Source organism: Lathamus discolor, chromosome 6, assembly GCF_037157495.1.
Source record: "Lathamus discolor isolate bLatDis1 chromosome 6, bLatDis1.hap1, whole genome shotgun sequence".
NCBI classification, from domain to species: domain Eukaryota; kingdom Metazoa; phylum Chordata; class Aves; order Psittaciformes; family Psittacidae; genus Lathamus; species Lathamus discolor.
In genome coordinates this window covers 61,918,068-61,934,138 of record NC_088889.1, presented here as the reverse complement: position 1 = coordinate 61,934,138, position 16,071 = coordinate 61,918,068, and the positions used below count along the sequence as shown (strand labels likewise).

Here is a 16,071-nt window from a genome sequence, read left to right as displayed (position 1 = left end):
TACTCTTCCCATTCTCTCCCACATCCCAATGGAGGGTAGTGAGCAATAATAATGAACTCTGTGGGGCCCAGTTACCAGCTGGAGTTAAACCATGACAACACATCAGGGTGTTCTGGCTATCAGAGACACCAGTGCAAAGTGCCTCCCAAACCCATTCATTCTAGGCAGGTCTTCATTTGTCAGTAGGTAAGAGGTTGCTCATTGTTCGTTGTAACATAAATTCCTTGTGAAAGACACTGACAACTTGGCCACGTTCAAGTCTGGAAGAAAGCCTGTCTGCACCTCACATTGCTTGAGGAATGAAACCCCTGTGCCCCTGGTGACTAGCACAGAGGAAAGAGGATAACCGACATCAGCTTCCTTCAGCAGTACTTTATTAATAATTTAACTGTTAATGGCCATGTAACTGGAGCGGTTGCAGGAGAAATTAACTATATAGTTGCCTGTTATACTTAAAGCACTTTGATTGTCTTGGCCTTCTACTTAAGCAACAGGGTTTCTCTTATTCAACAGTCAGTCCCTTTTAAAAAGAAAACAGTGTGAAGCTCAATTAATAAATACAATTCATTTAACTTCAATTTTTCAATCACTCAAAGGCTGAATGTAATGGATTTCCCATTTTCCTAATCTCCTATGCAATTAATTTTTTAATTAAACACAATATACAACACAGAAAAAAGATTTACACACTCATTGTTTTGCTGCAAAAGAAAGATTTACACACTCATTGTTTGCTGCAGGTTATGTAGGTGGGTATTTCTGATTCAGGAAGTTAACACAAACATAATAATTACATTTGACCACGCACACTGACCCACAGTTGTGAACTAGCTGAAAGTATCAAGGGAAAACTAAGATACAAAGAATAAAATGCAATGCTAAAGCTTGCCCAGGACTCTAGCACCAAATAATTTGTTCTTGGTAAACAACACAGGCTACAAGTATCCTACATGGTGTTCATGTGTTTTACGTTTGAGCTAAAAGGGGCAAGTGAAACAGTCTGAGAAGACTAGCTTACAGGCAACAGCCACAGACAGAACAAGCAGAACCTTAAGCACTTTGAGAAGCAGCAGGAATGACAGCCATCCAGGAGAAACCTCTCTGAGCAAGCAAAAGATGCACCGACACAGTGATGGTGTGTCACACATGCAGAGCAAAACCCTCCAACTCCAGTCCTTGTGGTCCACCCTTTCTTGGACATGCTACTGATGCAAAAAGAAATCCAAAACCCCACCTGATGGTGACTACCCCCTTCTTTTTGCAGGCTTCTCTAGTTTTATTTTGACCCTAGAGCAAAGCATCCATGGCAGAGTGAGAAGGCATGTGGACAACTCCCCCATGAGAGGCTGGCAAAAGCAGCAAAACAGAACTGACTGGGGAAATGTGCCATTTCCTAGTGTCCTACTTACCAAATCAATCAGAAGTCAGCTCCAGAAATTAAGTGATAATGAATTATTGATGAGACTCACTCTGAGATACCGAGCACTTACCAGCCTTTATGAAACTCAAGAACCTGAGGTGGGTAAGTGGTATCTCCATTTCAAGTAAGGCACAAAGCAAGGTAGACAGCAAATAGGCCTGGTGTTACGTAGTGCCAAGGAGCACTGTTATCTCTAGGTTGTTATCTTTATTCTACGTGTACATCATCACACATCAGCTTGATTTGTGTCCTACTCTACCAATGTGTGAAATATTCCCACTTCAGAGAGTCACAGTGAGTGCTCCCATGCACAAAATCAAATAATTTCAGTAACTACATCTTACTACCTTGTCGGGGGGGGAGGGGGATGGGACGGTGGAATAAATTAATAAAAGGCTGTGTCCAAAGTAAAGGACAGCTAGGGAAAAAACACTTTCAAATGTGATCTGCATGTTCAGGGGCAGTATTTGCTCCTGAGAAAGCAAAGGTGGTATTGAAAGCCTACTATTTCAAGATATTTTAAGCCTGTGCATAGTGTGTCTTCAAGTCAGACAACTTTTTTGCCAAGACAAATAAATTCAACTAGAAGCTCAGCAGAAAGACACAGAACTCAGTCTTGGATTTAAAACCCTCCCGCCAGCCACTGAAGACTGTCAGTAGTACCACAGAGGCACATTTCCTACCACCAACACATACAAGTAATTTAGGGAAAAGAACACAGTCTACTCCTACTGTACTTCCCACCTGAGCTTTCCACTGATGCCACTACCCATTTGTACTACTAAAAACCAAACAGACATAGGAGAACATGACTGTTCATTGGACTTTGTGTTACCTATCCTGCCCCTTCCCAGTTCTTCATCAGACTTACCAAAAGGACAGCCCTTTTTGTGCTGTCTATATGCACATAAAATAAAGTCTCACACTCTCGGACCTTCTACCATCAACAGCAGTTGCCAGAGTTGAGGCTTTACCAACTGGCAGCAGCACATCACCCAGCTGCTGTTGAAACACCATAATGACATGTTAAACACCATAATGGTTCAATGCCAGTGTGCCGACTCCTAGTCTGCTCCCAACAGGAATGCTGGCAATACAAGCTTCAGGACAAGGAAGATTAATGTCAGTACTTGCGACACAGTCCAGCCTTGCAGACAGTATCTCTGTCAGGAAAGGGCAGCTTCCTGGGTGGAATTTGAGAAGAGCAGAGAGAAGGGTTCAGCCCTGCCACAGATGTCTTATATGATTATATTACTCTGCTTTCCTTGACTTCAGTCTTCCTAATCTGTTAATGATTACTAATGCTCTCCTATCCCATGGGAATGCTGCAAGCATGCATAATTTATATTTCCTTGCTTCCTGGATGCCAAAAAAACGGGTACCTGAAGATACATACCAATCAGTAATTTTCCAAATATATAAACTGCTTTTTAAGAAGCCTAATAAAAAAATGCAAAGTATTAAAGCCCACAGGTGTATCTTGAATAATTTATTCCTCAGTAGTAAACATGAAGAGCCATAACAAAAAGTTTTTGAGCAGGTATCGTAGAATCACATAATGGTTTGGATTGGAAGGGACCTCCAGTTCCAACCCCCTGCCACAGGCATGGACATCTTCCACTAGACCAGGTTGCTCCAAGCCCTGTCCAACCTGGTCTTGAACACTGCCAGGAATGGGGCATCTAATGGGGCATCTAATACCCATATATATATTGCAGCTAATACCCAGTCCAGAGATTCGGATTAAAATACAGCTAGGCCCTCCCTCTAGCTGATGAAACTCCACCTTCCCAAACTCTTGCCTGCTCAGCTACCACACAGCGACTTTATAGAGGTAAGTGATCCCCTGGAACTAAAAAATTAAAGTTATTTTAGACACAGTGATTAACTGCCCTCTTCTTTACACTAACACAGTCTCAATATGAACCCCTGTTATGGTGTCAACTTTTCTTCTCCTCCTGTATGCATACATACCTATCCCTTACTCTGTTTAATGCTGGAGGAGCAGCATTGCGGGAGGACCAGGAAACAACTTGGGAAGCTTGTTTAAGAAACAATTATGAATCTCTAGAATCCAAGGTATCCAAAACAATTGTGCCCTGGAATCATGCAGTGACATGCAATGACAGCTGCTTATTCTCAGGGTTTAGTTTTGACAGTTGAGCTCACTCAAACTGTTCTCTAACCAAAACATTTACTACAGCATTTCAATAACACATTTTTTTCCAAAACAATAGGCCAACACTATTCAATAGGCCAACAACTTCCAAACTGAAGTAAACACTGGAATATTTACTAAGTCTTTGCCAAGTGTGTTTTCTTACAGAGATCTGCGGAGCAGCTTGGAAGGCTTATGTATGCAAATACTCAACTCATGCCACCTTCAAGGGCCAGACTAGTGAAGCTGGAAAGAGTGCCTCATTTCCCAAAAGCAACTGCCTCTTTGAGATACCCCATATCAGACGTTTCCTGTTCAAGAGAGATAACCACCAGGTATTTTCGAAGTCTAAGTTGTGTTGCTTTAATTTTAACAGGCTCCGACAGGCCTTATAAAGGTCTCTCTCATACAGGCCCAAAGGAAGTTACATTTATCACTTCTTAAATAGGAAAGTCTGTTCACAAGAGTGGGCTGCCTAATTTTGCAGCTACTGATGAGCAAACAAATGAAGCACCAACACTGCGGTGAAAATAGGCTAAACTAGGCTTTACAAGCCGAACACAGTGTCCCCATGAGGCTACATACAAGGCAGTCAGCAGACCAGCAGCTCTGAAGTCAGCCTCAGTTAGGACAAGATCTTGCCAGCAACAAGAACTGGTTTTCTGTATTTTCAGATTTCATTTGACCCAGCTGACTGGCCATTAAGCTCCAACAAGGCAGACATTTATCTATAGATAATACAAGGAAATTGGAAAGTAAGCAGCCTGAGGCTACCCTGAAGACTTAAACAAATAGCAAGGCAGAGCTCCATTAAAACAATTCATCAGAAAACCTAAATAGTCCATTGGCAGATTTTCAAGGATCCCATTAGAAATTTTAAGGATACCTAATCTGATTACACACCAAAGTCTAACTCACATAAAAGTCAGTAATAAGTAGAGAGCCTTTAACTTTGAGAACCTGAGAGTTACTAAAGATGCTGCAGGAAAAGACACTGGGCATTTCTGCTGTAACTAATGTAGAATCACAGAATCAACTACGTTGAAAAAGACCTTCAAGATCATCAAGTCCTACCAATATGCCACGACTACTCAGTCCACCACTAAGCCATGTCACTAAGGGCCTTGTCTACACAGGTTTTGAATGCTTCAGTCCACCACTAAGCCATGTCACTAAGGGCCTTGTCTACACAGGTTTTGAATGCTTCCAGGGACAGTGATTCTACCATATTCCTTGGGCAGCCTGTTCCAATGCCTGACCACCCTTTCGGGGAAGAAATCTTTCCTAATATCCAGTCTAAGCCTTCCCTGGCATAGCTTGAGGCCATTTACTCTTGTCCTATTACTTGTTACCTGGGAGAAGAGACCAACCCCCACCTCACCACATCCTCCTTTCAGGGAGTTGCAGAGTGACAAGGTCCCCCCTGAGCCTTATCTTCCCCAGACTACACATCCCCAGTTCCCTCAGCCATTCCTCATTAGACTTCTGCTCCAGACCCTTCACTAGCTCCAATGCCCTTCTCTATACTCGCCCCAGCACCTCAATGTCTTTCTTGTAATGAGGGGCCCAGAACTGGACATAGTATGCTTAGGAACTCTATCAACACCCTTTTTATCATTCAGCTACTCTGTTAGAGTTCTAGTCCAATCACTTTGATCCCTGGTCAGAAGTACACTCCTGATTTGTTCACTGCACATGGTGGTTCCTTTTTTGGAGGAGAGAAAAAAAACCCCTGGTTCCTGAAACTCATACTGGGTGCAGATCTAGGGGGAAGCCCTCCACCAACTGTAGAAGAACAAATGCTTGTCGATTGAGCGCTCATAGGCTGAAGTATTACATGGCTTCACTTTTTTCTTACCTTCACGTTTGCTGATACTCAAAGCCAACACATTCACAAGATCAAAAATGCCTCACCTTTTAAGAAAGGGCTAGCAAACAGAAATGTCTGAAACTGTAAATCAGAATTCAACAGTACTTCATCTAATGAAGGGCAAGTTTAACATGCAGAACCTTGATTACATGGCAAAGTGAATGTTCTGTTAATTTAAAAGTTCACAATGGGTTGGTGGTTTATTGTTTGCTTGGGGATTTGGGTGTTTTTCTTGCTGTTTTACGTTGTTTGGTTTGTTGCAATTTAAAAAAAAAAATATTAACTCAATATAGGCTTTTATTTCACTCACAATCAGGTATGTGAAACTCATCCAGCATTTTATTAAGAGATGGGACTAACATCAGCCACAAGGATCATTTTTTCCCCCTCCAGCTTCATTCTTTCCACCTTTCAAAAGCTTGGTTAAAGAAAAAAAAAAAAAAAGAAAAAAGTCTATTTTGAGTTGGAATAGACAACAGTCCCCACAAACACACTGCTACTGCTCCCTAGCCAATTCTCAATTATGTATAATTAGTTTAACAACTTAAGTCTTTTAAAAACTGACTGGGCAGCAAGTACAGTTCTTCCAGACTCCAGGATTTCACCATGGCAGTTGGTATTGTTGCCAGCCAGAGCAGGTCTTTATCTCAGCATCTGTATTGCCTTTCCACTGACTCTAACAAGCAAAGCAGAAGACTGTTCTACATGTGCCAAGTCCTTGATAAGACATGTTTCTTATTGTGGTTCGGATCATGGAAGATTTAGTCCTCCCATCCCCAAAATCAGCATTAGAGCCCCTAACTCTTCTGGAGAACCACAGTTCTCAACACAAAATACATGTGCTTCGGGTTCCAGTTAGACTGTATGTCTAGAATGGTTTGGGTTGGAAGGGACCTTAAGGCTCATCTAGCTCCAAACACCTTCCCTTAGATCTGCTCTAAGTTCTCCTCAGAGACTTCTCTTCTCCAGGCTGAACATGCCCAACTCTCTAAGCCTGTCTCCAGAGCAGAGGTGCTCTACCCCTTGGAGCATCTTTATGGCCCCCTATAGACTCACTCCAACAGCTCCACATCCCTCTTCTGCTGTTGTTCCCAGAGCTGGACGCAGCAGTGCAGGGGGGCTCTCACCAGGGCAGTGTAGAAGGGCAGGATCACCTCGCTCAACCTGCTGGTCACACTTCTCGTGATGCAGCCCAGTGTTTTAGTAGTGTGCAGTTCTACCCAGCTCTTATGACTACAGTTTTGGCCCCAGCCACAGGAATACCTTACGCTGTTGACAGGACACCAGTTAGCAACTTAGAAGAGTTATTTTGCCTTTGGAGTTCACTAACTGAAATGTGCTTCCTTTGGAGGTCTTAAGTGCTGACTCCACCAATTTATCTGTTCATGAAGAGCTGATGTGTTTTGGCAGGTGAAGCAAAGCAGGGCTAGTCTGCATGTTAAACAACACAAGGAACTGCTCTAGCATATTTTATAGCATTCCCTAACAATGCCCATATTCACAAATTATTTAGACATACATGCACACCTTCAATTGTGTGTCAAGCAAAAATATTGACTGTACATCATAACTGATCCCCTAGAAACTGAGTAACTTGCTCACGATGCACAATTCACTTGTGAAACTCTACCAAGAACCTAGGGATACCAAGTCCCTAGTAGTCTGCTGTACCCGAACACCACCTTCCAAAACCAGCTACAGCACAAATTCCACTTCTTCCTAATATCTAAATCTCCCCTCTGAGAGTTTAAAACCATTCTCCCTTGTCCTGTCACTACATGCCCTTGCCAAAAGCCCCTCTCAAGCTTTCTTGTCAACCCCTTTAGGCTCCGGAAGCTTCTGTAAGGGCTCCCCAGAGCCTCCTCTTCTTCACACTGACCAATTTATTGAAGACTAAGTCATTAGCATTCAGCTTCTGAACAAAAGAACAAGGATACAGGGAAAGAAAGGAAGGGAAAGAAGTCTGAATTTGACAAGAAAGGGATCCACAATCTGAGAAATAGTGCTATTTTTAGCTGCAGAATTTTAGCTAAACTAATAGTCCAGCAGAAACATTTAATAGCCCTTGACATAACTTACTCTTGCATCAGGAAAACAGTAGCAGAACACAAAGCCCAAGACTGTCTTTGCAGCCTCCAAACTCAAAAACACCAGCTGAAGTATCACCTTCTAAGGCCATGTGTGGGCAACAGCCACATCACCTGTGAAGCAGCCACTAGGTCGCAGGCTCAATACAGCATGTGTTACCTGTGAAGAGCACCCTGCACAAGCAACACAACTACAAGGTGCCAAATCTTGCCCTGCCTTACGAAAGGTGGGGAGGAGGGAGTAACATTCACATAGATTGTCAGAATTACATCCATTGGTGTGTCTATATCACATTTCACATTTTTCTAAACCTGAAACTCCTCTGTTTGAAGAATCTTCATGACTTTACTGCAACACCGACAAAACCAAGAAAAAACAGGAATGCTTGAGAAGAAAAAAAAAAATCATATCAAAAACATTTCTTCAAAGTAAAGAACTATTTTGAATTGTAGAAAGATATGCCCGTCATTTGTAACATACAGCTCTTGACTAAAATTAGGGTAGTGCTAATAGTGTGAAAGAAAGATGGGAAGAAAGTTGATGTCCAAAACCCCCTGATTAAACAGGTAAAAGGGAAATGACTAGAGCGAGGAAAGAAAGAGATCTTGCCTGAAGTCATGCTGCTGATCAGTAACACAACCTGGAGTACATCCTGCAGCACACAAAGACCCTGACCAGCTTTGCCCATCAGAGTACAAGCACTGAGCTGACACAGATGTGGCCGGCAGATGTGTTCTGTCTGGAGCTGTGTCATTTGGCTCCTTCACAAGTGAAGTGATAGATCAGTGCTAAGAGACAAGTCCACAAAATACAGCACTGAAAACTGAAAAAATATATTGTTGGTCCTACTAAAAAAAACTATTTCATAACAGCATAGCACACTTCAGCCATATTCCACTTACACACTTCCTGACCTTTAATAAATTAAGGCTTACAGGCTGTCTGAGAGATACTATATCTGTTTTAAAATAACTGAAACCTCCTGGCTAAAAGGACACAATATCAGAACCTCCCCAGATTTGGTACAAGTTCATTAGCCCCTAATCCTAAATCACAGAATGCTTGGGTTGGACAAGACCTTAAAGATCAGCTGGTTCCAGCCCCCAAAATGATGACTGTAACCCCCAAATAAAGGATCACACAGCATGATAAAGACTCATGGTACAGAGATCATTTTAGACAAGTTTCATGGCAACATCACCTTCCCCTCATTGCCTCAGCTCCCTGTTCACTGTGACATGTCACACTCTGTGGCACAGCAACTTTCACAACCATTTGCTCATATCCAAAAAACAGCTTTGCTTGATATGTTTTAATTGTGCCCAAGTTCACAGCTGCCCAGGCCATGGCAGAAAGAAGGCCTGAGGATCGGAGGAGAAAGTTCTCATCAGCCACCCTCCCACAAACTGCTTCCACTTTGATTTTGTTCATCTGGGCCCCTTTGATTACCCAGCCACAAGATTCTCCAGCCCTTCAACACTAACAGAAACTACCTACTTTTTCTCTCAACTTTTCTAAGAGGACTTATTTCTATGAAGTGCAACTAAATTAGTTATCCAATTCCACAAGCTCCTTTGCAATCAAATGGGGATACCTGCACAAGCAGCTGAGGACAAGAACGAGCAGAGTGACATTTAGAAACCTCCTCACTGCCTCCACATTTCCCACATGCAAATTAAAACTCACATGAAAACCAATTAGCATTACACCATCTCCTCCCTTAGTAAGGCTTTTCTGTCCCACTAGACAACCCTGCATGCAACGTAAAGTTGACTTAAACTGCCTTATGCCCTGGCAGTTTTACTAGTACAAGAGGCTGCATAAAAAAAAAGACACTCAAGCACACAATCAAGTTCCTGCAGCTTAACAAGTCTGTACGTGTCAGAGAAACAAGTATCTAGATACACACTCAGTCCACAGCAAATGTAAATTTCCACCAATCATATAAAATAACAGTTTCATTATGAGACAGACTAATTTAGTTAATTAAATGCTTTCTGCAGGGGTGTCAGCAAAGTTTGTTGACTTTGTTTTTCTTAAGCTATTCGTTTAAATTTTTATCTTTGTTGTTGGCTTGTGTTTTGGACTGTTGCGGGTTTTTTTAACACATATGAGCTCCCCCTCAAAAATTCTCCAGCAGTCAGTAAATTAATGATAAACTCATTATACTAATGGCTGACTCTACAATTACCTTCAGCCATGATCTACTTACATTTCAGGCAAAAGGCAGCCTGTCATTAAATGTTTCACTTTAGAGATAGCTTAAAATATATCATTAAAACTGGTTTTACTTGAAATATTCCATTCTGCGTCTTGGCATATCCTGTTACAAGATCTTGCAGAGCAGAAGATTGCAAGATCTCTTCTGCTTTAATACTTGAAAAGATAAAAATGCCCAAACCCAAAACCAACTATTGAAACACAAGATCTTTCTCCCACCTCACCTCCAAAACCCACCTGCTCACAACTGCTTTCAAGTTCAAGCCCTGAAAATGCCAGTTTAAATAATTACCGCAGTGTGCCTTCTACCAAAGGTAGGGCATACACAGCTCCAGGTTGCAGCAGGTGGGACAACTGAACAGTAACAGTATACAGGGCATCCGAAAACTCATCATTAGCTGCCCCAATGGACAAGATAGCAAAATAGCACTAAAATCATCACAGCACATTTCACACTACAGTCCACCAGCTTTACAGCAAAGAGAGCCATTTTGTTCCTCACCTGGGAGATAGTCGGCACACAAATGGAAGTAGGATAAACATTATCACAAGGACATTTTTGCATCCAAAGAAGTATGGAGCTTGCTAGTCTCCCACTGCATCAGCCAATGCTGACTGTAAGTTTGTAACGCTTCATTTCACATTTGAACAAAAGGTGCATTTTTACAACCTGTTTTAGAGCTAGCCATCTCCACCTCCTATCACATCATGTGACTGCAACACTGCAATCACTCTTTCACCCTCCCACCCCTCAACAACTGCAGGTTATTGTTGTGGCAGAATTATCCCAAGTGGGATGGGCAACTGGAAGCTCCTAATCCCTGAAACTTCAAACACCCAAGGAGCAACAGAAACCTATGGAAGCCTAGCCAAGGAGACATCTCTTTCCCTGACACTACTCAAAATCCCTGAAGTTTACATGATACCCACAAAATCACCATATGCTTATTTCAGTCCCTGCATCAAAAAGGACGCTGCAAGAGTAAAATCTGACAACAGCATCAAACATCAAACCAGATAACTAGAAATTCATCCTGAAAGAACCTGTCTGCAGGTGCTGGCTCCCGTGAGAAATCCCAAACATTCTCTCCAGCATGGATGTGGAGCTTTGCACTAAGGTTAGTACTTCCCAGTTGTTCTCATTATGACTGCTGACAGACCTACATCTTCAGCAAACCACAGAATCAAAGACTGGTTTAGGGTGGAAGGGACCTTAAAGCTCATCCAGCTTCAACCCCCCACCATGGGCAGGGACACCTTCTACTAGACCAGGTTGCTCCAAGCCCCGTCCAACCTGGCCTTGAACACTGCCAGGGATGGGGCAGCCACAGCTTCTCTGGGCAACCTGTGCCAGGGCCTTACCACCCTCACAGGGAAAAACTTCTGCCCAAGATCTAATCAGTTTTAAGTCAGTTTAAAGTAATTCGCTCTTTTTCCTGTCACTACAGGCCCTTGTCAAAAGCTCCTCTCCAGATTTCTTGTGAGCCCCTTTAGGCACTGGAAGCTGCTCTAGGATCTCCCCAGAGCCTTCTCTTCTTCAGGCTGAACAAGCCCAGCTCTCTCAGCCTGTCCCCATAGCAGAGGTGCTCCAGCCCTTAAAGTATCTTTGTGGCCTCCTCTGGACTCGCCCCAACAGCTCCACATCCCTCTTCTGTTGGGGGCCCCAGAGCTGGAATAGGACTGAAGGGGGTTCTCACCAGAGCAGAGGGGGAGAATCTTCTCCCTCGACCTGCTGGTGATGCAGCCCAGGTCGGAGTTGGCTGGCTGTGTATCACCTGTTTCTCCCACTACTTTGCCACACCGGAAGTTTCTTGACTTGCCAAAGGCGCTACAAGAATCCTTGTCTGTTGCCAACACACTGACGTGCTACACAAGCCCACTGCTGGCTTGTGTGCCGAGAGAGATAAACACTGGTTATAGAGCACTAGACCCAGTTTAAAAGTTTTTCAGAAAATTGCATCAAAAATACAAAATAGACCTAGAGTATAAACAGGACAGATGCAGTTCTCCAAGTAGTGAGTGGATTTCTTGTTCTCTGCTTGCACAGTAGATCAGGGCAATGCTCAGCAGTGCTCTTCCATGCAGTATGTAGAATGTCTTTGCTTGAAAACCTCCATGAAAAGTAGTATCTCTGAATGTTAGTACAAATGAAGTCCCATGCAAGGAAATACTACTTCACTGGTAGCATGTGGAAGTTTACAGCTAGCAGACATTACACAATGCAGATGAACATGGCAATGTTACTCTTCAAGCAGTTCCTACCCCAGCTTGATTTTGGGGATGCTTCTTTTTGTTTTGTTGGTTTTTTTTTTTTTGACAGTATTTGAGATGGACTGACAAATTGTGACAAAATTGCATGTGTGACCCTGCATGTTTATGCTGCCTGTGGAAGAGGGTCCTGAGTCCAACATTATTAGACCAAAAGGCTAAAGAACAAGACGCAAAAGTCTTCCCTGAACACAGAGCAAGTTAAAAGGTATAATATATACACTGCACATTTGGCTCAGAAAGGTCCTTCCACTGAGCTGTGACATCTTGGGGACCACATTCAGGAATTCCAGTGCTGCACTGAGCACACTTTGACTCTTCAGCCAGTTGAAAGCTGCCATTTTTAAGACCTATTTCACAATTCAAACAGGAAGTTTTGTATTTCTCATAAGAAAGTAGTCTTCCTTTTGCGCTCACTTTGCAATCATACTTTTAAAAAGCAGTTCATTTAGCTAAATATTTGTGACTCCTGCCATCATTTCACTCCTGAATGCAGGTTATACAGGTTGAAGAAAAAAAATACATAAAACTGTATTCAAATATATTCAGTAGATTCAGGTTTCCTTGAATAGAAGATAAAGCACAGTGATAATCAGAATTACAGAGAGTCCATTTTTCTTTTAGGGACTGTTTACATTTCATTGGTTTATTCAGCTATAACGTACTGGAAGTTCTCTGAAGCAATCCTTCCCTAGACCCACTATAACTGTGTGTAGATCAGCTTTTATTATTGAAGTAATACAAACTGTGGAAGATGATAAACATAGATGCCTGTTTTCTAACTTACAAACCCTCTTCCACATTAACTTACTCAATAACATTGTTACAGCCTAAGCTGGTAACTGGAATCCTCGCAGGACCTAACCTACGTTCAGGAACTCCTGGGCTGACACTGAGCCAAATGAACTGGGAACCACTGGGAGCTGGGTCAGAGGATGGCACAGGCAGGGCAGCAGGAGTGGATCAGCACTGGGCACAACCTGCTTTCATCTGCCTGGGCACTTGCTGGTGAAAGAGACTGGGTGTGCACATACCCTCGAGGAGACCTGAAATGAGGCAGGAACTGGAAAAGGAAAGCCAGTGTATCAGGGAGCTCAAGATAAAGCTTCAGATCAATAGTCTCTTTCTGATTGATTATCAGTTGCAATTACAAACCGAAATCAAACCAGAATTATAGAATCAAAGACTGTTCTGGGTTGGAAAGGACCTTAAAGCTCATCCTGTTCCAACCCTGCCAGAGGCAGGGACACCACCCACTAGACCAGGTTGCTCCAAGCCTGGTCCAGCCTGGCCTTGAACACTGCCAGGGATGGGGCAGCCACAGCTTCTCTGGGCAACCTGTGCCAGGGCCTCACCACCTTCACAGGGAAGAGCTTCTTCTGTGTATCTAATCTAAATCTCTCCTCTGTCAGTTTAAAGCCATTCCCAGTATCCATTAAAATTTACCCCCGTTATGGCTCATCTCCCAGCCAACCTGGCCTTGAACCATAATTTCACACTATAAAAACTTTCCCATGCAGATAAAGTCTTTCAGAATCAAAAGCACTAATTGATCCAGTAATAATATTAGGAGTAAAGATGGAAACAAAAGATCAATGATCAATACTTTGCCTTCCAAATCTTCACCAACACAAGACTACTGCACCTAGCAGAACTGTTTAGACACAGAGACACTACACAGTGGTTATTTTCTATTAGCTGAAATCAATCACCAGGGTTTCAAGGTTTCCCATCTGTACCCAAGAAAAGATTCAACAGGAAAAGAAATATTTTCAGGAGTTATCAGAATTAAAATTCAAAACAGAGTGAAGGCCAGGCAGAGACAAGCTAATTTGCCCTATGGGAAGCTTGCAGGGCTGCCAAAATCTACAAAGGAAGCAACATTTAAAAAAGAAATCCCCGAAGATCCCATACTTTATTCTTCACAAGAAAAACAGAATTAAAAAAAAAAAAAAAAACCAAAAACAAAACCCAAAACCAAACAACAACAACAACAAAAACAAACAAAAAAACTAACGGGCTTGAAAAGCTCTTTGAATCTGCCCCAAAATAAGCTAGAGCCTCTCGTTAAATAACTGCAGGGTAACTCTTATGCAAGAAGGGCAGCTTGTAGTCAAAAAGCTGAAGTACTAACTTCCAGATGAGAAGCAGGTCTTCTTGGTCACTGCCCCCAGGCCAAGGTGGACCAGGAACACCAGTGTGGGTGGCTGGGAAATCTTCCCATGTGAAGATCAGTATCTTGCAGCATGGAACCCTCCATGTGAATCTAAGGGTGATATTACAAGCAAATATATGCAACACATGGAAACTACACCTTGTTATGAATAATTAGGTAAAGTTTTGGCAGCAGTAAATGCAAATTAATGAGGAAGAAGGCAACACAATCCAGATAAACAAACCTGAGCTGGGCCTGAAGCTTTCCAGAAGAAGGAACTGCTGAAGTAGTGTTGCAAAGAGACAAACCTACACAAGACTTATGAACGTTGCTGCTTTCGTTTGTACTTAGTTAATTTCAAAACATCACAAGCCCTATTGTGCTTCTCTTCCTTCCTATCCTTCTACACACTTCTACAAACTTTTACCACTGCAACTACGATACTTGTCAGCTCCTCATGACAACAAACACTCTTCGAAAAAGAAGAAAGAAATGGAACTTGATAATCAGTTGTACCCACTGCATGTCATCACTCCATCGCCACGGCGCGATTCGGAAGCAGCCCCAGCAGCATGCAGCAAGGCTACTTACACTGCCTGGAAAGGCGCCCGCTAAGATCATGTTGCAGGAATAATTCACACCTGCAGCAGAGCTGCACAAAACATCATCAACTCGCTGGCTTTGACAGACATGCCGGCCGGGGGGGGGGAACAGTTTCTCCATGCTGAGTATTAATAAAAAGTAGGAAATGCCCCATGAAGACGCCAAGTAAAGCCAAGCAGGACCCGAGAGCTTCCTTCGGTGCACAGAGCCCGGCGGTGCGTCTGCCCGAGCCCGCCCCGGCCTCCTCCACCCCGGGAAGGCCTCGGCAAAGAGAAGGGGGCTCGCATCGGCCGGCCCGGGCCGTACCAGCGGGGCCGCGGCCCCTCGGCCGCTTTGATGCCCAAGCCTGGCCCCGACGCATCGGAACCCTCCCGCCGGGTGCCCCGCCTCACGCTTACCCCACACACCCCACAGCGGGGGCCCCGAGACCGCCCTGAGGGGAGGGAGGGGAGGGTCTCCGCCCGCCGCGGCCAGGCCCAGCCCGGCCCACACAGCGAGCCCCGCGTCCGGCCCGCCATGGGAGGGGAGAGCAGCCATGGGAAGGGGAGGAGAGGTCGGCGGCGCCCCCGGCCCTGCTCGCAGGGAGCCGCCGAGGGGAGGCGGGAGAAAGGAGGGCGGGAGGCCCGGAGCCCTCCTCCGCCGAGCGGAGCACGCCCCCGCCGCGGCTCCCGGGCTGCCGTCCCCGCTCGCACTCACCCGCCGAGCCCAGCAGCAACCACAGCAGCCACATGGCCCCCGCGCCGGCTGCTCCGCAAACTTCGGAACTCCTCCGTTCCGCCACTTCGTCCCCGACGGAGCTGGCGGCCGGTGGGCGGTGGGAGGCCGGGGGAGGGACCGAGGGTGGTGCCCGCCGCCGCCCCGCCCCGCCCCGCGGCACGGCCGTGGACGCCTGCTGCCACCGCCCCGGCCCGGCGCCGGGTCGGCTCTGCTCGGGACTGCGCCTGGACCCCGCTGCGTAGTCGGCGGGGGGATAGGCCTCGGTGTCCTGCCCGGAGATCCTGCGGGGGCTGCAGGCCTCGCTGGCCGCACACGCGCCGCGGAAAGCCACGGAGAGCGGCCTCCTCTTTGTCGCATGTTTTGCCCATCGGGCACCGACAGCCAGCTTTGAGGGTGGTGGCGGGTTGTGGTGGCATCAGCATGTCACACAGCGGGCTTGATGTGTAGTAGCACGCAGGAGGCCTTGAGTGGGCCCCGGAAGAGTTAGGGTCAGGGCTGCACCCCTGCAGACAGGCTGTAGCTTCAGGAATCACAGAATCACAGAACAGCTGGAGTTGGAAGGCACCTTAAAG

The 16,071-nt window shown here is 44.9% G+C and overlaps 1 protein-coding gene across 3 annotated transcripts in view; it reads right to left on the bottom strand.

Moving 5' to 3' along the window:
- LDLRAD3 (low density lipoprotein receptor class A domain containing 3) overlaps positions 1–15,578 on the bottom strand; it is an 88,641-nt gene extending 73,063 nt beyond the window's left edge. For 2 of the 3 annotated variants that reach the window (XM_065683182.1, XM_065683183.1), the window contains exon 1: positions 15,479–15,578. In XM_065683182.1, coding sequence (XP_065539254.1) covers positions 15,479–15,512 — 34 coding nt within the window. In that variant the 5' untranslated portion in view covers positions 15,513–15,578. Of the gene's footprint in view, positions 1–14,770; positions 14,850–15,478 lie in introns of those variants that run through there. The other variant, XM_065683184.1, reaches the window with a different exon arrangement.
- Between the last annotated feature and the right edge of the window lie 493 nt (positions 15,579–16,071).